The sequence below is a fragment of the Pholcus phalangioides genome, unplaced genomic scaffold (genome assembly GCF_987345545.1).
Source record: "Pholcus phalangioides strain wild (caught in Gottingen) unplaced genomic scaffold, Ppha-v1.0 ptg000015l_1, whole genome shotgun sequence".
NCBI lineage: Eukaryota > Metazoa > Arthropoda > Arachnida > Araneae > Pholcidae > Pholcus > Pholcus phalangioides.
The window spans coordinates 59,589,160-59,613,735 of record NW_028301608.1 but is presented as its reverse complement, the minus strand read 5'-3'; the positions used below and the strand labels follow the sequence as shown (position 1 = coordinate 59,613,735).

General features: G+C 33.2%; 1 protein-coding gene across 3 annotated transcripts; it reads right to left on the bottom strand.

The window, feature by feature from the left end:
* Positions 1-1,068: 1,068 nt before the first annotated feature.
* On the bottom strand, positions 1,069-24,576 carry LOC149076329 (uncharacterized). 3 transcript variants are annotated; one of them, XM_089243899.1, is made up of 4 exons: positions 24,219-24,576; positions 12,561-12,628; positions 6,978-7,033; positions 1,069-4,266 (listed from the first exon to the last, which is right to left on the bottom strand). In XM_089243899.1, exons 2-4 carry the CDS (start codon positions 12,595-12,597, stop codon positions 2,254-2,256), a joined length of 2,106 nt encoding a protein of 701 aa, XP_089100025.1. In that variant the 5' UTR covers positions 12,598-12,628; positions 24,219-24,576; the 3' UTR covers positions 1,069-2,253. The 3 variants fall into 3 exon arrangements, with proteins under 3 accessions (XP_089100025.1, XP_089100023.1, XP_089100024.1); XM_089243897.1 differs by having other exon boundaries at positions 1,069-4,320; positions 24,219-24,451; XM_089243898.1 differs by lacking the exon at positions 24,219-24,576 and adding an exon at positions 17,789-17,809 and having other exon boundaries at positions 1,069-4,320.

The following is a 24,576-nucleotide window of genomic DNA, read 5'->3' as shown; positions in this document are numbered from 1 at the left end:
AAGTATTTTCTTAAATGGTAAATTTAATCTTTTTGAATTCAATACCTTATATAATATACTTTTTATTCGTCAATTATACTAAAGCATAGTATTATTGACTAAACCCCTTATATTAATTAATTCTGTGCTATTAAATTAATTTTCATCTCCATTTTTGAAGTAATTTCACGAATGGTGGAAAGTTTCAGCGTTAACTTTTAGTGGTTCTTTTAAATGAATTTTTTAATAATTGTGTGAAAAAATTGAATAAAATAAATTAACATACATAAATACAGTGTCTCATAAATTCTTAAATTGTTTAAAACTTCATAAAAATTAAAGAAATTTATGCGATTGAATGCGGTTTGCGAAAAGCTATTTTCGCAAACTATTTTTGCCCCGAAGGGAGCTTTGATTGGTACAGAAAAAAATTTAGTTCAAATTTCGTCAACAGAGAGCTCTGCACGAAATTCAAATCACTGGAAATATGCAAATCAGAGCCCTATAAAATTGCAGGTTGTACGATTAACAGCTTATTTTTTACTTTTTCCTGTTATTGGCGCTTACATAACGTTTACATTGTGATGTTGATATTGATGTATAGAGAGAGAGCACTATTGTTCAAGTTGTTTTACCGCAGCCACGAATCACCTACTGAAACTTAGCGAACGTTTCGGCCACTGAAAAGATTGGAGAAAGGTTTTGGTCCAGAATTTTTGCGATTTGCTTCCGTGCAGCGTCCTCTATGAACAAAAACACTAACTAATTTTTGTTTCTGGTTCAAAAAAATTCCCCTTCGTCAGAATAACTTTTTCGCAAAAAATGCATTCAAATATACCAATGCCCTCAATTTTATGAGTTTTTAAAATTAAAATTTATGGGACACGCAGTATATCACGTGATTCTCGTACCATATTGAGTAATAATTCTTATCAATAGAGTGTAAAATATTTAAATTGATAGGAGTTGATTAAATATGTATAAAAAAGGTATTTGGCGTAGAGTATCTCTGCACAGTGTGGTTTTTAACCATTCGTAAAGGTCTTAAAATTTTTGTTGATGGTAATAACGAGGCAATACAGAGAAAAATACAGAAACAAAATCTTTTTTTTATTATTTTACAAAACATTCTGTAGGAAAATAACTGCGTGCGTACTCGACAACAAAAGAATTTCCAAGAAAGAAAAAAAAATGTACAGCTCATACTGATATTTTTTTTTACATTGACGTTGTACAAAGCAATTCATCTTCTCGACTAAAATATTCAGTCTGATCAACGCATTACAGCAACAAAAAAACAAGCGTACAGCCATTATTTTGTAATACTGCATATTTTTTGTTCACATATCTTTGTTGGTCCCATTAAGAACATTCATGTATAGATGAAACATCATTGCAGAATTTCAAAGAAAAAAAGAAAATTTTTGCACATATTTTTCGATGAAATCATTTCAAATTATCAAAGCGTCTCTTATCCATGCTTTGTATATTTTCCCACATTTTTCTCCTTATTTGACAAGAAAAAATTTGATTGTCCCCAGTCGTAATTCTTCGCGTCTTGCGTCAAATTCGCAAGATGGAAGACAACACTGGGTCTTATGCGTCACCGGTTTTTATTTTTGAATTAACGTTCATTTTGTTTTCCGAATCGTGGCACCCTTGTAATTATGGAAAAGAAGAAGAAACTATCAATTGTTAGTAAGTAGTTAGTATACCCTAATTTTGGCCCCAATCAATCATTATTTTGTGTAAGAATTTTCGTTATCATGCAATTGTTTTCAATTATGGCAGAATTCGGAGTGTCGGGTGAATTAGAGGCACCTCAGATGCGATACCTCCATTTTAGAGCAGAGATGCCATTTCATTTTCAAAGAGTTTATAAAATGTACATAGTACATCGAAATATAGTTAGGACATGGTGATTTTTCTAAATTTACAACTATCCACACCCGCAGAAATTTCTTGCGACGATCTGATATCTCTTGAATGGTTTTTCAATAGGCAATTTTCGATGCCGATGTTTTTTTCTTTTGTCATGAAACTTATGGCATCCCTGCTGCCACTTATGGATTTTTAGAAGCACAAATTTACAAAAAAAGTGAGATATGTGTGTGTAGAGAGGATAAAGGAATGAGATGCCCACCGTTCTCTTGATACAAATGCCTCTTCGATGTCTGCGGTGGTGTCTTGAGTGACAAAAGGGAGGGACGGGACGGGATGGGGAGATCTTTTATTTCACATCAAAGCTCGTGAATGTCCTCTCTTCCAAATATTCTACTGAGGTGATGGAAATGGTACGTAGACTGGATGAAGCTCACTGGCGTCGGCCCTGGACGGATGAGATACTTGTTGGATCATTCTCTGTTGGTGATGGGCCGGGATGATGCGGAGTTGCTGTTGGACTATTTCAACGATCCTCGGAGATCTCATTTGGGATGGCATCGGTTGCATTTGAGCAACTTGACGGTTGGCCTGTCTTGCCATCAGCAGTTCTCTAAGGAGCCTGATTCGCTGCAGAGGGCTCATCACTGGTGGCCTTACGACTGGTGGGTGCGGCATGAACATAGGTGGCCTCTGCGCTACCTGTTCGACCTCATCGGTAGGAACTAGGAGAAGGACTTCTTGATCGTCGTCGTCAGCTTCTTCTTCGGGGTCCTCCCTCACGAAGATGACTCGTTCTTCTTCTTGCGGGACTGGGACCTGAATCATTTGGCGGTGGAACATCGGCATCTGTTGCTGGACGATCGGGAGCTGCTGTGGACGATGGAACACTGGTATTTGGTGTTGCGACTGGTGCATAAGAGGAACGTGGGATGGCATCGGTGACATCATAAGCATGACTGGATGAAGAGGCAACTGGGGAGGCCTGATCATTCTAGGAAGGACACGTGGAGCTGGTTCTGGAACTGGTCTACGCAGCATGGGGCTGATGAACTGGTGTGGCACTTGTTGAATGAAATGGGGTCGTGGCTGAGGCATCGGAACTCGTACCATTGGGTTTGGTACTGGCATGCGTCTGGCCATAGTTGGGTGAGGTTGCTGCACGGGCATCCTCCTTGGCATTGGCCTCATGACTGGGCGAGGAACGTTTGGAAGAGGGATCAGTATGGGGGCGTGCATCGACGGTTGGGGCATAGGCATGATTGGTGACTGTACGGGTACCATGTGGTGCATGTGCATTATCTGCTGTTGTTGCACTGGATACATATTCTGCTGTTGTTGCACTGGATACATATTCTGCTGGACTGGCATGATAGGGATGAGGTTTTGCATTGGTGGTTGGATGGGAATCAGATGTTGCATGGGGGAAAGGGGCAACATTGGTGGTGGTTGAGATCGTGGCTGTGGTCGGCTCATGATGTTGTGCATGATCTGCTGCGCCAAGGGTAGGAATAAAGCTACTGGTGCCAGTGGTGGTACTGGTAGCCTGGGTCGGTTTGCAGCAGGCATTTGTCGTGGGACTGGGAAAGGTAGGGGCAATGGGAATCGTCGGAAAAAAGGAGGTCTGGCCATGGACATATGGTCGTCTCTACCGTGAGGTATGGGAACGATGACCAATGGCTCATCATCATCTTCCTCATCCTCGTCATCATCCTCGTTCTCGCTGTTGTTTTCTGGCTCGTCATTAGCACTGTCGTCATCGTCGTCTTCCTCGTCCTTATCGTTTTTGTCGTTGACATCTTGGACATCGATATCGTCGATTATGGCCCGACGAATAATACTGGACGCAGCCTGTACCAGGTCAGGGAATCCGATCGGCCGGATTCCTTCGTTTCTGGGGAGGATGGGGAAACCGAAAGGCCTCATCTTGTCTTCCCGCCTCAGTGGAAGAGAGATTTGCAATCCATTGGGTGTTGATTCCATCTTTGGCTTATTTTTTGCGAACATGGGGGAAAACATTTTAGGTTTCTCGGGTGGGATTTCTTTGGCCTTTTGCGGGCCATTTTCGGATGGGAAACCTAATATCTTCCTCAGCTCTTCAATCTTTGGCCTCTTGAAAAGCGGTCGGCGTGGAGGTCTGGAGTTTTCTTCCTCCTCCGCGAGCTGGGCTTCAAGTATGCCGACTGGTTCGACGGAAGCCTCGTCATCATCATCACCGTCTTTCTTCTCCTCTTCGGCGACGATGACCATGGGTTCTTTGGCATCTTCGGCATCGCTGGACGTTCTGTCCTCTTCATCGGAGTTGCCGGCCAGGGCTTCTGCGATGGTCTTGACGGCGGACTCGGCGCTCTCTTCGGCTATCTGGTCTTCGTCATTCATCGGGAAGGCCATCATGTAACCGGAACCCTGAGGATCAGGCAAAAATGTCGAAAGAATGCCGGACAGTTGAGCATGTTTAACCTGTTTCAATCAAAATTAGAAGAAGAAAAAAAAAAAGCACACAACGCAGCACATTGTTAGTTTGACACATTTTAGTGCTTCTTTTAGTGTGTCAAAAGCGCTTTCCTTAATGGTTATAAACTGTTGTTCTTTTTCTTTATCTCTCTTATTTACAAATTATATTTTGTTCATGTGAATTTTATGGGCATCAATGAAATAACGATTGACATCTATGTAAAACATGATGACTCTCGTGAATCAAACGTCATGTCATGGAAATTCCGCAGAAAATCGTTACACACAGGTACTGCGCTTTCTTTCTTCCACACATCGTCCCTAATTCTTTGAAACATCCGAGAACTGATCAATTTCCCTTTACTTTAGGAAAAAAACTATTACAGCAGCACCTTGAATTACTCCCCAGTGATTTGCGAGTGATTCAAGTTCCGAACTCAAAATATTTATTTTTGTTTGTATTAAATAATTGTATCTGTCTATTATATGTTTGTATTTGTGTATTAATAATAATAATAAAATTAAAAAAATTGCTTCAACTCACGAGTGAATATTCCACTAACGAGCTTCAAAATTTCACGGGCCAGTTATTGGCCACCCTTGCCATATAATATGTAAACACTGTGTGCTAACATTCATGGCTATTAACACTGACTGTGTGCAACGAAATGTTTTCGAGATGCGAGTAACTTATATAGGAACGAATTAAACTCGTAACAAGGTTTAGAAGGCCTCATTTTTGATCCCATTCGAAACGTCCTCATACATTTCTAAATTTCCCCCTGTTCTCATTTTCGGGGTTATAGAATTTTTTCTTTTCAAAAAAAAAGAAATTGCACTGTGGAACAAAAATCTATTGATCAACGTGCGTTAACTTGTTTCTGCGCGTATTAACGCTCTCTGACGTATTATTGCGCGTATTAACGCTCTCTGACGTATTATTGCGCGTATTAACGCTCTCTGACGTATTATTGCGCGTATTAACGCTCTCTGACGTATTATTGCGCGTATTAACGCTCTCTGACGTATTATTGCGCGTATTAACGCCTAGGACTGTATTTACCCTGCATTATGAAGTACCCCCACCCTCCAAAAAAATGTATAGATATTAAATGAGTCTTTGTTTTGGTTGAGGCAACAGTTGTTTTTCATCGTTTGTAAGAAGCGCCATCTGTTGTGAAAATATAAAAGTGACGTGGTTATAAGAGTGCGTGCATGTATCCGAAGTTTTGGAATCCGGTAACTTTAGATCAAAGCCCAAAAAAAAAAAAGTAATTTAATAGTCAAAATATTTTGATTAGAAATTGGAAAACTATTATGTTGCGGTTTTTTTTAAATGCTGTGGCGCCATCTGTTGTGAACAGATAAATGAGTTGTCACTGAGGCGGCACAAGCGTGCGTCTTCATTTTGGAGTTTCCGAAACTGGTAAACGTATTCGCAATTCAAGGTGCCACTGTGCTCATGGCTTTCACGATCATAGCCGTTTCTCATGTTCAGTTCCTGTAGATTTAAATAATGTCATTCAGGGTGAAGTTTATTATTCAGCTCCTGCGGCTTCAAAAGTTTCGATTAAAATTATTTCGGTAGAAATAAGATTTTTGTATGATGGATTCATTATTTTAAAAGAGCGACAAAAGTGTAATTTTATGTGCTGTTCATTAATACAAGTGCGTTTTCGAAGTTAGTACAGCAAATAGTACTTACCTGTCCAAGCCAATTTTTGAAAAATTTACCGCCAACAATTCACTGCCGGAAAATTCAACGATAAGAAAATTCTCCGGCAAACGGTTCATCCCCAGTGAGAGGGAGATCGAAAGATACAGCAAGTGAGTGGCCGAATGAGTTTTTGAATAAGCTAGAGAGTGAGTAAATGAGTGATCGAGTGATCGTATGAGTGAGTGAGCGAGTGACAATGTGAGTGAGCGAGTAGCTTTATGAGTGACGAGTGAGTAGATGAGTGAGTAACTGTATAAGTGATCATATGAATGATCCAGTGAGTGAACGAGGGATCGAGTGAATGAAGTGAATGGGTGAATGACAATATGAATGACGTGTGAATGGGTAACTGAGTGGGTGGGTAGGGGATTTAGTGAATCACCGAATGATTGACGCACGCACTCACTCATTTGCTCACCTGCTCACTTATTAACTCCCTAACTCACTCACTCGCTATGTCACTTTGTCGATGAATTTTCTGATGATAAATTGCCACGCCGGTGAATTGTCCTTTCAATGAGTAGCGTGGCGGTGAATTGTTAGTGAATTTTCCTGCGGTGAATTTTTGATGATGAATTTTCCGCACACTGCCTAAGCTAAGCCATTAAATTAGTTTTGCTAAAGATCATTATTTATAAGCAGAATAACCAGAAAACAGGAAAAAGGCAGGTACTAAAAACTTCTTTTTAAAAATTCATGCAATGAAAGAAAAGTGTAGTTTTTCGGTAGATTTCTATTTCGAAGAGGTAGAGATGATTAGAGGGGAATATAAAAGATATAAAAAAGAAAAAACACTGGCATATATTTAGTACAAATAATGCTTTCTTACGGCTCATAATCGAGTTCTGATTGCATTGTAATTCCTGGGGCGGTAAAGATTGATAATATAGAACACTTTGTCAATCATGTACGCGAAAACGTTAGTTATCAACAAGTTGATACTCACCAAACCTGACTCTGCAGGTGTGCGTTCTTCGATGGGATCTGCCGCATAAAGGTTCCCTGAAACACGACAAATATTGAATTTAAATCATTATGTATCAATCGTGAAGTGAGATAAAAAATTTTTAAAACTCCGTTATGTGTGGCCTTCTAATGAAAATGATCAAGTCAAGGGAATTCCAATTTTACAGTTGATACAGGTTACCTGCAGGTTGTCCCATAGATTCGTAAATAGTTTAAAAATTCATAGGAATGGAAGGAATCAGTGTATCTGAATGCAGTTTGCGAAAAAGTTATTCTCACAAAAGGGGATTTTTTTGGTATAGTAAAAGTCTAAGTTCAAATTTTTGTTGATAGAAAGCACTGCCTGTAAGTTAGTCACAGAATTCTAAACCTAAACTTTTCTTAAATCTCTTCTGCATCCGAAATGTTTGTAAAGCTTCAGCTAGCGATTGTGGCTGAGGTAAAACAATTTCACTCGTAGTGATTTATCCACCAATGTGAACCTTATGTAAGCTTCAATAACTGGAAAATTCAGAAATGAGCTGATAATCGTAGGCACCCTGCATTTTATAAACCTCTGATTCACGTATTTCCAGTGATTTTCTTTTGTGCGGTGCCTTCTATAGACAAAAATTTTATTTAAATTTTTTTTGTTCTGTACCAAAAAAAAAAATTCCTTTCCGGGAGAATAAATTTTTGGCCAACCACATTCAAATATCAAATAATTCTTTTAATTTTTGTGAATTTTTTGATTTTTACGAATTTATGGGACACCCTGTATTTATGAGTAATTCTATTTTTTCACATAATTATAAAAAGACTCTTTCAAAAAAAAAAAGAGACTGAAATTTTACTCTGAAGCTTTCCACCATTCGTGGAATTACTTCAGACATAGAGCAGATAAAAATTAATCTTATAGCACGGAATTAATTAAGATGGGTGCTTTAATCAATAGTAATACAATTTAGTAACTGACTAATGAGAAGCATTAATAAAATGTCGAATTCAACAAGATTAAATTCAGTATTTTAAAAAACATTTTTCAAATACACTGAATTTTCCTCTTTAAAATACTTTCATTAAGAAAAAATGTAATTCAATATTTAAGAGATTGAATATTGAATTTATTCTTTCTTTATTCTTTATGCAAAATTCATAAAAAATATGCAAAGTCATAGAAATCCTAGCCCTAGTCACCCCCCCCCCCCCAAAAAAAAAAAATTGAGTTCGCATTGCGAAGTCTTGTTCGTTAAAATTTTGGAAGATGGCAAAGTTTTATCATCTTCTTTCAGTTTATGAGGGAACAACGGAGGCAAATTGTAATATGTCAAAAAGCCACAGAATCGCATTTTGGCAAAATATTGTTTACAAATTTGATATAGTAAAATTTTGAAAAGTGACATAATATTTTTCCATCTAAAGACAGAATTATCCCCTGAAAATGTTTGCTGCCGTGGTAAGCGAACCATCTGGTTTAGTTCTGGATTCTGGACCACGGGTGAAAAGATTCGGATCTCGGAAAGATTTTAAATTATCAAAATGGAGATGAGCATGATTGCGTTGTAAATATTCAGGGGATCCAGAAACATCCTAATATGCGTACATTCTCCGTCTTAACGAAATCCCGAAACTTTTCTCCAACTCCCAATGCCATGTCGTCTGTAATCACCACAAAATTTGTTAATCGCGACAGTACCCAATTGTCCAGGGAAAATATGTTGTAAAAATTTTTGTTTGTTATTTTTTCTTCTTCTTTTTTTGACACATAATAAAGTATTCCAGACTCTGCCACGAAGCTGGGTTGGAAGAGATCTCGGCAACAGGATAAATCCAGTGGCAAAGTTCTGGCGTTCATTCATTCAGGGGATCCAGCAAATCGGACCCAGATCGTACCATGAATAATGAATAAAACTTTTATGACCTAACTGGTTGTGTACATCCAATGCACATATGCAAAAAATCCATCCCAAGAGGCCAATCTGTTTAATTCGAAGATTTTATCTAAATAAATCTATATACTACTTCCTCGTAAAACATGAGAAGTGAACTTAAGCCTAATGCAATATGTAGGAAATAGAATTACGACTAAGGGTGTTACCTCTGCACCCATTAAAGAAACTCGGTTATATTTCTATTGACTGCATCCAGTGTTTTCATTCTTATTAAGCTCTCAAAAAAAAAGAAAAATAATTTTAATTTCGTAAGTCCCGCAAAATGGTGAAAAAGGTGAAAATGGTGCATAAGCTTAAAATTTGTAATTGTAAAAGAAACCCATGGATATATATATGGCACTGCCACATATGTAGTACGCTCAGTGTCATCTAAACGCATGGGCCCACTCGGGCACGGCAATGATCAAGTACAGAAAGAAGCGTGATTAAGAGATCCATTTACAATTTTCAAGAGTAAGTATGTAAGTTGCTTGGTGGAAATTTCTAGCCTGGTAAAGGAGGGAAAACCCTCAGAAAAATCACTTTGCCCGCGGCCTAATGATGTTCTTGAGACTGCCCTGAGTACCCTATCTTATCACTTCAACCATATATAAATAGATAATAAATACAAATACAAAATCTGAAACCACAACCGGCCAATTTTCCAACAAGGATGGCTAGAAAAAATAAACAATGGAAAATAATAAAAGAAAAAAGTAAAAAAATAGGAGAGGGGTAAGGAAATAAAAACAAATATATATATATAAAATAAAGAAATAGTATTGGGAAAAAATCCCATAAAAATATGGTTGTCATAGCTTGAATATAGCAACCCAAAATTATGAATAATTATGAAAAATAAACTAAAATAACTGAAAGTATATATATAATAACACTGCCCATAAAAAAAATCATACTATAACAATAACGAAAATTACCCCTAACGTTAGCCACTAAGTTTCGGCCATAACATGCAGCATTTATTCGCAGTATAAAAACAAAAACACCAACGATCAGGGTATAACATAAGTTAATCTCATAACATTAGAAATACTCCTTCAGGATCTAGCTTAATATAATCATTCTCATTATCTTTTCCAACGAATATATATTCTTTAAATACATCATCTGGTTCATTAAACCGCAAACGTTGCGTGAAATTTTAATGTCAAAAATATTCTAATACAGCAACTCTGTTTAAGATGAATTGACATATGTCACTATTTTTTCAAAGTAGAGTAAATGAAACTTTTTCCCCTTCTTTTCAAATCACGTAACCAAAAAAAAAAAAAAAAATTTAAATACTTATTCTTCTTATAAAGTACTAAAAAGAAAATAAGCGTGTTTTATTTTATTTTTATACTATTTTATAGTTTTCCGGTCTGTTTCTTTTTACTTTTTGAAGAAAGATTTTTCTAGGCTAACAATAATAATCTTTATATTTTCTTTATTTGACATTGAGTTTTACAGTCCATTTAGCGTAGAAATCGGGTGTCTTTCTATTTTTTACCGATGCTGCTCGTCATTCCAAGAGGAGAAGAATCCTAATGGCGGTAATCTACTAGTAATCTACTGGTCCGTATGACTGCATTTTAACAGGAAAATTGAGATACAAAAAAAAGAAGAAGAAAAAAAGAGAAGAGTAAATTGGATTTTAAAACTTTTTCCTAAAGGGTAAAAAATACACATAGATATCTAGGACCTAATTACCTAGATTAGAGTTGTTTTAAGCCAATACTAGTGAGTGATTACATACTCGATTCTGGTTTGATAATTTAGTAGTTTTTAGTTATTTTATCCCCCTTTGAGTAAATCTATTTTGATTGTTATCTGATTTTATTTCTTTCTACTCGATTTTGGTTACCCATAATTGATTTGGTTGTGTGTGTTTGCACTCGTATCAACTTGGCCATAACGGCCTAAAAATATGAAATTATTCGAAATGTTATAAATACACTTGTATTTATCTGTCTTATCGTAAATAACACTTGCAGCAGTTTGTAATCTCGTTTTTTTTCGTCCTTATCGTATTCTTATCAGTATATGTAATAAAATCGTGAATTTATGCTGTTGTGTAAATAACGAGCATGATTTAAGAGAAGATGATGTCTAAAGTCCTTTCGCCTAAGAAAAAGGAGCCAGATGCCATTTTGTTTTCATCTGATATTTACAGTATACATGGAAAAATCATTTGAAGTTCAATGTTACAAGTTATAAATAATAATATGCAGAATATTTATCAAAATGCCCAAAGTAATTGGATCATTAACAGTTTGGTGTATGATTTATTTAAAAAAATTAGTTTACAAATTTTCTAAAACTCGAAGGAATTGGAAAAATTGAATGCGGTTTGAGAAAAAAATACTCTCACAAAGGGAGATTTTTTCCCCTTGGTTGGTGGGGGGGGGGAGTGTCAGTTAAATTTTTCGTCAGTAGAGGGCGCTGCGCTAAAACCATGCAAATCAGTCCTATAAAATGCTGGGTTGTTTCAACTCAGCCACGAATTACTACTACTACTACTAAACCATACATGTACCTCGTCCATATTCCTCTGCGGAACCTCTAACGAATTGGTACATGTTGGAATGTACGTGTAGTGAAACCTGACGTGAAGTTTGTTTTTGTGTAATGCTTGTTATGAGTAGTGCTGCCATCTGCCACCAGTTTTTTGTAACTATGAGTGAAGTGTAATGATTGAATAATTGTATCGTAGTGTAGGCCTGTTGCTTTCTGTGGCGAGACTTTTCAATGGGGAGATCGGCTCGCATTTGCTCCTCGATGTTGAGAACCACAAAGCCACAAATTACCGGCTGATGCTTTACAAACATTTCGGATACACAAGAGAATGAAGAAAGGTTCAGATCCAATTACTCCTGCCGGACTGGTTGCCCTGGCCCTCAATCGGCAAAAATGTGAGCTAAAATTTTTTTCCTGCACAAATAAATCCCTCCGTGAAAATAACTTTTTCTCAAACCGCGTTCAAATATACCGATTCCTTCAATTTTTTTTTTTTTTAACTGTTTATGAACTGATGGGACACCCTGTATTTTCATACGTACTGTGAAAATTCTTTGTAAAATATATTTTTTAATGTTTTTGAGATCTTAAATATTTACGGTTTCAAATTAATTTTTATTTGCTTGCGGGGAGATAAAAATGAGAACTTCATTACAACGAAAAATGCACATACGTCCGTAACATAAACTAGTCTCATATGAGATCTTTAACACTCGGGATACAAAAAGTAGAACTCTTGCATGGCTACGAATTGCTAAAGTTGAAGAAATTCACCAGACTTTTTTAAAATAGTATAAAAAAAACGTAAATGGAAGTATATTATATAAATCAGGGCCGGAAATAGACTGGGGGGGGGGGGGAGCAGGAGGACAACTGCTATGACCGGCAAAATTTAGAGGGCGACAATTTTAGGTGGGAACAAAAAACACCGTTATAAAATTATCGAATTTTAAAGTTGTGGGGGTGGCAAAATAAGGTTTGCCCCAGGCGGTGAAAATCCTAGTTACGGCCCTGATAGAAGTAAAAAAGAGTAAATTGAAGTAAAGTACAAGTAAAAAGTGAATTGAACTAATATATACATTATGTGCATCTCAATTCCAGAATAGACAAATCAATTCCGTGTCGATGATACTTACCAATGAAACACAAACATAGCACCCACGTTAACTTCATGTTTTGTTTTCTTCACTCTTTCATGGAATAACTAGAAATGAAATGAAAAAAATAAAATTAATTGACAAGATCAAATATTATTTTTGTAATTCTGAAGACCGCGTCATTAAAGTTTATAAAAATTGTAAAATTTATATTTTATATGGAACACATAAAAAGAATAAAAGAAATTTATAAAATTTTTCATGGAAATCGATAAATTCAATCAATTGTGACCAAAAGTAGTTTTAAAATTAAGATTGATTTGATCGAATTCTCTTTACATGACTCAGGTGATGATGATGATGAATGTTCGTAAAAATGAAAATATCTGTGCCATCAATAATATCAATATAGTTGAACTATTCGAGCGAATGGATTTTGGCCTCGTTTATATATGCTGAAACGAAGCTCATAAAATAATTAATTTTCTGTTTTTTTTAGTGATTCATTATTGTATGGAGTATTTATTCACGAATTTCGATGTGATAACTAGTACTCTACTAATCTGGAACCCGATATTTCGATAAAACCGATTTCTGCTCAAGAAAACTACGCTGCTTGGTGCAGCGTAAAAAGGTTTTCTGAAATAAAAAGGTTTTCCGATTCGTAAAAGGTTTGTTCGATTATGTAAAATAAGTATCTCTGAGATAAACCAGATGTGTACTTATAAACAAGATATTTACTATAGTAATAATACTGTATTATATAGGCAATTCCAGAATTCCCCTTGCCGCATTTTACTGGCAAACCGTTGATCCTAGAGGCATACTTCCAATTAGAATAAGTATCCAAATTATGTGTAGAACTCAGATACGTCATTCATGTTGCAAAGGGTTGGGTATTTATTAAAATATAAAAATTGACTTTTTATGCCGACATCTTGTCCTCAAAAACTCAATTGAAAAAATGTTGCCCTGTCTCTACTCTCTGTGGCCAATAAAAAAAATCTTCCACGTTTCTAAATGCAATTTTCTTTGTTTCTTTTCCTCGTTTATGCTGTTCTTTCCCAACGTTTCTCCTCTTTTTGAATTCAAAAATATCTCAACGAATATTACACTTAGAAACTTGGAATTTTTTCCGCTCAGAAGATACAGCGCAGCAGCTTTCTAATTAGATTTTTGAGGACGGGGTGTCCATTTTAGGGAGGTGTCCAGGATACAGAGGGGTCCAAATTGATAGATTTTACTGTATTAAACACAGAAATAAGCTGACGGAATCACTAATGGATGGAGACAGCTACGAAAATTACTTTTTTGTGTCGACACCAGTTTTAGCGGACTAAATAAAGAGGGTGTTAGTTGCGTATATAATGTAAAATTAAAAGATCTTCAGAGTATCTCATCTTCCTATAAATTCTCATTTACCCAATTTATTAGCTGTTCATTTTGGCTTTCGATCAATTTCTTGTCTTTTTATAGAACTCTTTAGTGTTTTGAAAAACTTATTTTTAAATTTCGAGCCGTTTCTGGAACGAATCAAAAGATTTTCTATTGAAACCTATGTAAAATTGCGTTTCGGCTAACGAACGTGATTTCGAAACGAACCATTTTCGTTAGCCGAAGAATCACTGTATATAATATTTGGAAATCAAATCCAGACTATAGGGGAAGAGTGACTTCACATTATTGTTTTTCTTAATTTTAGAGCAATTGCTCTATGGGAAAGCAGTGACTTATTATACAATCTGAAACCACTTTTTTTCAACATCTGGTCATTTTGACAGTTATCAACTACATATACGAAGTACATCCAGTCGTATACGAAGCTTTTAAAACTCTTACATGAATAGCTAGCACCTAGAGCCAACATTAAGGTTGTGCAACAGGTGTGATCACACCAGACCCGCGCTTCCAGGGGGTTCCGTACTCAAGATACTACGCGATATTAACTGAAAAATAATTTTACATTTACTGAAATAAAGTGACTGTGCTGCAGGCATGATAATGTTGTGAATATTCTGAGTGATACAACGAATTATAGAGGATTTTTTTTCTCCACGAATGTTTTACTGGTAGAGGCGGTAGGCTGATAAATGTAAAATGTATAAAATTCCATTTACCCTTCTTAATCACAAAATTGTTTTATTATTTGTGGAGACAATTTTTTACCACTCTGTATATGCTTTATTTAATAGAAATCAATGGAGTGAATAATTTAGATAACTATACGGCTTGCTGGCCGTATAAGAACTAAATTAGTCCTTCTTGGAGTGTCATGTAAATATGAATTTTAAGAAATACTCATCGAATCAATAGCATACACAAATTTAAAATATTTACTTTTCAAGGATGTAGAGATCATTTTTACATGATAATCTTTTTTTTTTTTGCATAAATATATGACATTCAAGTTTAGTTTCTATATCATATTTTATAAATACTACGTGTTTTTTGAAGTGTCATGTAAAAAAAATCTGAATTTTCTATCTTAAAATAAAATCTGAATTTTCTATCTTAAAATAAAATCTGAATTTTCTATCTTAAAATAAAATCTGAATTTTCTATCTTAAAATAAAATCTGAATTTTCTATCTTAAAATAAAATCTGAATTTTCTATCTTAAAATAAAATCTTTTTCTAATAATCCTTTCTTATACTGGAAAATAAAAATAATATTTTTGAATAGGCTGGAGACTGCATTCATGTATTAAATAGAAAATACAACACACGACGTACCTAATTCAATTCACAATTCATACAAATAAGGGTAATTCATATTGTAAGTAAGAAATACGTTTATTTTATTCTGTAAAAATATGATATTTCAGTGGAAAAGAAATGGATAAATTAAATCTGGCTTTCGGAAAAATATATTTTTTTCGAGATAAATGTGGAGTCTGTCACAAGAATTGATTCTACGTGCGTACAAGTGAAGATGAAAAATTCAGAAAGTTTATACACTTTTTTTCCTATCGGTACGTGCGGACGAAAAAGTTGAATGAGTATTTTATGAACCTTAAATTATTAGCAGTATTATGTTTATCTTTCTCTTATAAACACAACATAAAGAATAAAATTTAGTGTTGGATTTCTAGGTAACATGTTTTCGAATTCGATGAATTTTTCATAAAGATGTCCTAATAAGTAAAATGTAGTGTTCTAAATGTAGAAAAATGAATAAAAGATGACGCATATAGATGGAACCTCGATAAATTCATTGTATTCTACATTCCATGAAGGTTTTATTTTTGTCGAAATAGTGTGAGTCACAGAATGTACGTGTACGAAAATTGGCTATATTTTACTCTTTCTCATTCTTTCTTTTTATATTTTTCTCATCTTGAGCAGGAATGAAAAATTTATGTCTTTATTATTATTACTACTACAGTATTCCATTGAAGAAGTAAACAAACATACAGGAAGTAAAATCTTGGTATTATATCAATAACCTAGGAAGTCATGTTTTGAACATTTGGAAAATGATCAACGGGGTAAGTAGAGCATTTATGGGAAAAAGAGAATTTTTTTTTAACACTATGAACATCGGCGAATAGAGAGAACAGGAAGTGTTTTGGAGTAATTTACATTCGAGTCCAATGTTGCAGAAGTAATCTCATAGTGAAATGAAAATGATCGATTTTGGCATGAAATTGTCATAAGTTGACATGATGACGTGTAAGTGGTTCACCAAGTTGATAAAATTGATTCCTAATTCAATCAGGTAACAATATTACATGGGAAAAATTCACGTTATTCATGTAACCAGTCCTGTTCCTATCCGTGATGCTAACCACTGAATTTATAAAATTCCGTAACTACTCCAGCCTACCCTTCACCTAACAACATGCACGAAGATATGATTTCACACCCAATAAGCAGCGCTGACGAAATTTCTCGCCTCCTTAGAGGTCTGTTAATTAAACATTAAAAAATAAAATGCATTTTACAGGAAGAGTAGGTGATTTCTATTATGTCGCTGAAAAAGTTGAACACTTTTTCTAACCAATTTACGCAAAATAATTAAAGGAAAAGATTTTCTCAAAACCTCGCGTGGAATTGGAAATGGCTAGGATCCCGCCTGGCAGTCCAGTGGTTAGGTAGCTAGCCTCTGATTGTACAGGACTGGGTTCGAATCCCGGTTCCGGCATGGAAGTCTACTGACACTAACAAATTTTCTGGACAAATCTTATAGATCTCTTGGGAATACGAAAGGATCACGTTATTTTAAAAAAAAATTCTAAAAAAAAAAAAGTTGATTGGGAGAGAAATGACCTTTTCTTCATAAAAATCCCATTTTATTTTTTAAACGAACCATTTTCACATTCAAATTTTTTTTTAATTTCAAACATATAATATAGAAACGGGCATTCGGGTAATCAGTGATTTATATTTTAATTCGTAATTTCTAAAAATAGAGTTAGAAATGTGTGAAAACATAAAAGGAAATAACAAATTTTATTAGTTTATTACCTATTTCCTCTGTTCGTATTTTTATTATTCTATCACGCGAAGATTTTAGTAACACTACATAAAGTAGGGGTTCTTAACCTTTTCTGTTTCCCCGTATCCTTTGCGCCAATAATATGAAGGGGCCACGGACTTAGTATATTCAGTACATAATAATGTATAAACAATAATTTAATTATTTTCTCACATTTCTTCCTAAATTAAACTGCCCCAATTGGTCTGTGGACTTCAGGTAAAGAACCAATGACATAAGAGCAAGGCCTTAAAATTTGTCTTAATGTGAAGGGGGATAATCGTGGCAATTCTTGAATCAATACAACGAAATATATTATTTTCAGGTGACTTAAAAAGGATATAATTATTATCAGTTTGAGATCAATAAAAATATTTTAAATTTAAATACAAATCAGTGAGTTTAAAATTTGAATTTTTAGATTTAAGGTATAATTAAACCCATTCATAAATCGATGTTTTGTAATAAGTTTTCATCATAGGAATAAATTATCCATATCAATATCTCAAGAACACAATGTAAAAAAATATTTGAAATGGTGGCATTTCAAGTCCAAGGACAGGAAAAGTGCTTTTTCCTATATGCTAATGAACCTTGTTTTAAAATAACATGGAGAATCCCTCTAGTAGTGGATTTGTAAAAATTACGATTTCGTTGAGACAGAAAAAAATTAAGTTTAATTAGAAAAAAAACTACTCGATTGAAATTTTTCAATCCCAAAACATCTATGTTTTAATATGATTTTTCTGTAATAAAAACATTCTAAAAAACCAGAAAAATAGAGTACTAACCCCAGATCAACTTCCACAACAAACGCTTTGTTATCTTGTAGATTGAGGATAGACATTGCTAATACGTTTTATTTGAAGGAAAATATTGGCTGAATTAAAAAAAATATTAAAACAATAATAATGATAATATAAAATAAGATTGAAGGAAAAGGTTCACAGAAGTATGTCATTCGTCAAAGTATGACTCCTAGTTTGGAGTTTAAATACATTTAAATCCGAATTCCCAGAAAGAAAAATTTTCCTTATATGTTTCTCTAGTGCTTTGTTCTTAATCGCCTGGAAAAAAAGTAATTTTTTTTAAATATCCCAACATAGGCACACGCGCCTGTAACAGTTGTTTTTCACCAACTAAGAATAGAATATTGAGGAAAACTTTCCCCTTAATTCCTATTGGAATTTCTTCTTTATTTTTCAAGGAAGTTTTCAACGTCCAGAAAACTAGGGCTTTGCCCGAAGCGAACGCTCCCCATACGGAACATCGAGCAGCGAGAACAAATAAGCGTATGGTAAAAGAGGGGGAGGAAAACGAAAAGAAAAGAAAGTACATAAGAAAAGAAAAAGACGGAAGAAAGAAGAACAACGAAAGTAGAAATAGAAAGCTGAAAAGAAAAGAAAACAGAAAAAACGAGGTCAGAGCCTGAAAAGTAAAATCAGATGAGCCCTCAAAAAACAAGGTAAAGAAACAAAAACCGAAACCGAAACTAGTTTCTTTTCATCAGGGAAGAGGAACCCACCAATCACATTTCAGATAAATAGAAGACGGACGCATGCGCATGACACACTTCTGGATCGTTGCATCGCATCGATAACGGTCATTGGGCTTTGATAGTTTTTGTGGTTTGAAATCCAGATCTTCTTCCTCAGAATAAATATGATAAGAAATAAAAGATGAGCACATGTGGGAATAGGAAAAGAAGAAAGTTTCTTTTTCTTTCCGTCAAATTATATTTATCATTTTTTCTATGAAAAAATATTTCTCTCGATAAAAATGCATTTAAAATTGGTTTTGTTACCATAAAATCTCACTAATATATGATTAGACATACAATTTTTTGACAATTTATTATTTTCTGTAATTATTTTTTATAATTTTAGCCAATAATTATTTTAAAAAAAGCCAAAAATATTATTTTCCTTTGTTAATAATTTTTTCCATAATTATTCACTATTTGTTAATAATTTTTTCCATAATTATTTACTATTTGTTAATAATTTTTTCCATAATTATTTACTATTTGTTAATAATTTTTTCCATAATTATTTACTATTTGTTAATGATTTTTTTTATTACTTGTCTTACTTACCAACTTCATAATTTCTGTACTTAATATAAGTAGGCCTGTTACTTTTCAGGTTTTAATCACAATTTTATTTGGACTATTTTTCAAATTTTTGTTGGATTATTCATTTTTAGAATTTTATTATCGAATGGTTTTTATAAGATCATTACGAACGGGCATTTTGGCTATTATGGCCTTCGTATTTGTATTTGAATGAGAATGGATTTTTGGATAGGTTATCATTCATCGATATAGATTTGGCTAACAAAAATCGTTCAAAATTTTACCAAGAAGTCAAAGGAAACTTTTCTAATTAAATGTAACACAATTTTAACACAATTTTTTTAAGCTGAAACTCGAACTATCATGGAACTAAAGTTAAATCTTAATAATACTTTTACTTTGAAACATCGGAATTTTCTTTCAAATTTCTCTGAAAAGCTGATTTTATCAAAAAAAATTTCATTTAATAAGAAATGAGTAAGTTTTTTTGCAAAATTTGTTATTTGTTATTTTGAACTTCTCGGTTTATGTTTTTGTTTGGTCTGCGCGAGAAAAGGGCATTATTATTAAATGCACTGTGGAAGATATCCAGGGAACCAGGGAAATTTGTTCATAATTCGTCCAAAAAAATGCTCCAGTCCTAATATATATATTAGGACTGGAGCATTTTTTATATATATATATATATATATATATAAATAAACAGTTTTATTTTTTTTTCTAAAAGATGATTTTTAATTACATTGCGAACAAAATGAAATCGCTATAAAAAAAATTATAATATTAATTCACAATAAATTACAGATATTCCCTATTTATTACTTTCCTTTATCCTTGGCGGCGTAAGTCAATTATAATATTTTTTCTTCAACTGAATACTATCTGACAAAAATATTTCTTTCTGTACATATAAGTAATATATACTTAAAAAATTGGAAATCAGTAAAAAATTTTGGTCGTTCTCAATGGTACCAAGCAAAGATGATAAGTATATTACCGTGCCTTGCATTTCGATTCTTTAGTTAAAATAGTGTTCCGTGAATGATATCTAAACGTAATTTTATCTCATTTTATGTAATATTCTCAGCAATAAGAAAAGACGAATTCAAATCATTAAAACACTAAAATTTATAGAGATTTCCATTCTGATTTTTAAGCCATAATCAACATTTTTGGTTTTCGTTCATCCCATTTTTTAAGATAGACTATACATTGCACTCTGATATAAAGACATACCATGTTTGAAATCGTGGAAGTGGCTTGGATATTCTAGAAAAATATTATGCGGTCAATTGCAAGAACAATATCACGCTCCTGTGGAAGTATCTAATTAAAGTAAATTTATTCACAAAATATGCATTCGTAATGTTACAACGAACTTCAATATCTGTCACTACACTGACATTTTGGCGCAAGTGAAACAGGGTTAACAGTAAAGTATGACAGTGATATGCAATCCTTAACTATTTTGTTCTACTTAACTGAGTCACTTGAACAAGTAGGTTATTGTCTGGAATAAACAATGGCTGTAAAACAAATGAGTCTATTATTCATCTTTTCTCTTTTAATAATAAAAGCTGTGGGACAATACTTGTCTCAATTTCTTTGTGAAATTCTCCAATTAAAGAAATGAGAATTCGGCAATCCAAAAAAAAGAATTATTTTAGAAGTAGTAGGATTTATATTTATAAAGATTTTTTTTTAATAGTTACAAATGTCAATTCGGATACAGGTGTACGCTCACAAATCCACAATCTGCTTCTATATATATTTCAGATAAAATAAATATTTACATTCATACTCGCATGGGAAAATTATAACTTTGATGTATTGCTATTTTGATCGATCTGGTTTTCTTCCTTCATTTTCATACAAGAATGGCAATCCCTCAACAAGATGAACTAGTTGTAGTTTCCATCAGATTATGTACAAATATTAATAACATATCGATTGCGAAATGCCGGTGAAATTACATCAATAAGGCATAAATGAAACCATTTAAAGTTACATGATTTTATGTGGAAGATTAGAATTTACTTTTTCTATTTTTAGTAATATATGCCTAATTGGTTTTGTATAGAATTGAATGTGACTATAAATATCTGATCAGATAATTATCCTGTTCACGAATACTAAATACTGTATATTATAACAATGACCTCGATTACCTTATTTATCTAAAGAAAATCCTGAAAAATATCTATTATACGATGATTTTTATTACTATGAAACGAAATTTCTCAGCATATTGTAATTTAAATACTTAAAGTAATATATACTATAATGCTTATAGTAATCTACTAGAAATATTTTGGTTTTTCTATTTTTTCCCGCAGCAACTTCTTTCATTGTAAACTTACAATAATTTGAGAAAATTCATCTTTCAAATTATTGTTCTTCTGCGAAACTCTTCTTTTTCATATAAGGAGGATCACTAAATGTATTTTGTATTTTAGAGTTGCTTTGCATTGATTTATTTTTATACCATTCAAATAAACAATATATTAATTATAATGGATACAGAAAAAACCCATTAAAAATGATGTCATAATTGCATATTTTGCTATTAGCAAAATTAGTTACTCAATAAAATTAAGTTTTTATGCTATCAGGGATTTTTGCATGTTATGGAAATTGATATTTAGTATTTCTATTGTATAAAAGTTTCGACCAATAAAATTAGAATTTTTAATGCAAGATCAGAAGTGAACATATGCTACGAAATAATCAGCATGTTTTTTCACTAAAAAACTATAATTAAATTTAAAACAATTATAATTTGAATAGTTTTTACATCGATTTACAATATTTATACGTACATAAAAAATAATCAGTTCAAATTCAACATATTTTATTAGTTATGATTCTCACAAAAAACATTTATTTTCTGGATTATTATAATTTTTTATGATTTATTAATTTGTTTTGCAACCATTTTTGTTTGATTTATTTGTACATATTAATATTTTAAGATACAAACATACTTTTTGATTTGAAACTACTGAAGCACGCGCATATTAAATCTTAGCATACAGCGGCGGCTTCCAAACTGTGAAGTGCGCTTCTCTGCGTTTTTTCGAGGGGGGGGGGAGTATTACTTCCGAATTCGTAAAACTTTTTTTAAGCAATAGTTTAATGAAAAATGGGACATGAGGAAGTGAGTGAAAATTTTGTAATCTTCGGGACATCGCCACAAATGAAAAAGTTTGAAAATCCTTGGCACAGAAAAATATATATATATATTCTTTCCTTTCATAACATTATAAAATAAGAAAATGTATAAAATACTCTGAATATCAAAAATATTTTTTGAAAGGGGAAGGAAAAGCAATAATCTCTGATATTATTTGTGAAATAACATCGGATACTTGAAGATTCCGTGATCATGTTTTCACTGCAGTGTGTTTAATGTTTTACAAGAAAAACAACTTCCTGTCGCAGAAAGTTCCCCCCACCCCGTTCATTGATATAATACAAATACAAAGGCCACAACAGTCAAAATGCCCAACGAGGTGATTGACATGAATGTAATGTTAATGTCCTACACTTTCTCTCTCTCTCTCTACTTGAATCATTGAAATTGAAACCATTACTTTTGATTGGAATGATAATTATCGTTTGAGTTATTCATTTTGTTTCGATCGCGTTTAGGAATACTATTTATCAGATCCATAATGGATATTTTATTCATGCGATACATTATGACGTGCGAAATTATTATCAGTTGAAAATTTTTGAGTGATAGAGAATAATAGCAAAATTTTCTGTTTAATTTCGAATTATCAGTGGACACTAATAATCGTTGTTGCGAAAATATTTTCGTACTACGTAAAATTTTCAAAACAGCTCTTTCACTATCTCATTAAAAAAGTCTCTCTTTTTTGCTGTTTTTTTTATGGAAAAGTATATTATTATGTAAAAAATGCCTATATTATTAAATATATTATTTTAAAAATGAATTTCAAGGAAATCGATCGAAAACAATAATCGTTCGTATTGATAATTTTTTACTGCAAGAGCAGACATTTGTTTTTCGAACTGAAGTCTTAAATAAAACTGAAAAAAATTTCATTTTGAAAGTTCAGTTATTATTGTAATTTTTTTCATAATTATCTTTTCATTCAATTATTTTTCACATATGCTTACCTTTGTATTCAGTTATTTTGCAAGTTTTCGCTTATAAAAATAGTCAATGAAATTAATTTCAAATAAATGTATTTTTCTCATCTCAAAGGATATAGGATTAATATTTTAAACATAAAAATAATTCTTTTTGATTATCATTCATAAAAATTGACAAAAATTAATGCACCGAAAATTAGTCCCGATTCTTTCCGTTATTTCATCAACAGCAATTTTTTGAAAAATTTCATTTTGATTCCAATTTACTTTCAATAATAGAAAAAGATTCAAAGTTGTAATTTGTTTTTAATGAAATATTATCGGTTTGTATACTCTTTTTGATGGTAGGGAATGCGCTTCTAGGCAACTTCAATATGAACGACATGGTGTCGACATCCTACTAGACACAATCATGTCAATGTTTTAATCCTTAAATTCGTAGCTTTGCATATGTGCAAATTGTCTTTTAAACGTTCATTACAGCCGCCAGTTTGAAGACAAAAATTTAGAACTATACCTTTACACATAAGCTGAGATAATATTCTTTCCATTTTAGATTTTGAATTCACTGATAGATGTCTCAATTAACGGCACTCTTCGTTTATTGCAGAACATCTGTGCCTGTGATTTCACTAATTTGTTAAAAAAGTTTTGTTTGCATTTCTTTTTTTCCTTTCTTTACCTTTGCAATCCGAATTTCCTTTCTTACCATAGTTTGATTCATAATGAAGATAGTTATATATATCTGGAAAGTTATGTTTTTTCAATACATTTCTTTTATGGGCAATTTTTGAGGCTTTGCAAGTCTTCAATAAGGCACTGTTTAAACAGTGCAATTTGAATAGAATTTTTCAACTTTCAATGCGTATTATTAACTATGAAAAAAAAAATTATCAGCTCCAAAAAAATTGAGATAATATCCACTATGTTGAAATAAATGATTTCATTCTTAAAAATAATTTAATGCATTGTATTAAATGAAAGAAATCATTAAAATATAAACGAACTATAATAGTTCGACTTACCTGCTAAAAAATCAAAATCCAGGCCGGCCCGCTGGCTCAGCCAAAACGAATACCAATGATTTGGAGACGAAAATACAAGAAACAACAAAAAAGTAGTCCACCGGGTATAGCTGTACCAGCTGTAAAATACTGGTCCGAGAGTGTATATATATGTACAATGAGTGTTAATATATATATATATATGAATATGAGCGATGTAGTTGGAAACACGGATGCCTAGTAAATACTAGCGCCCAAAGCGCGTGGTAGCCGGGCTTTATATCCCAGGAGGGGGAGAGAGAATAGGAAAAGCGCCACCCCTTTTGACCAACCAAAAATAGGCCCTTACTTGCTTTACCTGCGTCACAGAAGGGAAGAA

Excerpts from the sequence above, each read along its gene's own strand:
- LOC149076329 (XM_089243897.1), bottom strand. The coding sequence starts at position 12,597 with ATGAAGTTAACGTGGGTGCTATGTTTGTGTTTCATTG. Across the intron at positions 7,034-12,560 it reads GCTATGTTTGTGTTTCATTG|GGAACCTTTATGCGGCAGAT; the intron begins GTAAGTATCATC and ends GTCGTGTTTCAG. Across the intron at positions 4,321-6,977 it reads CACCTGCAGAGTCAGGTTTG|GTTAAACATGCTCAACTGTC; the intron begins GTGAGTATCAAC and ends TGATTGAAACAG.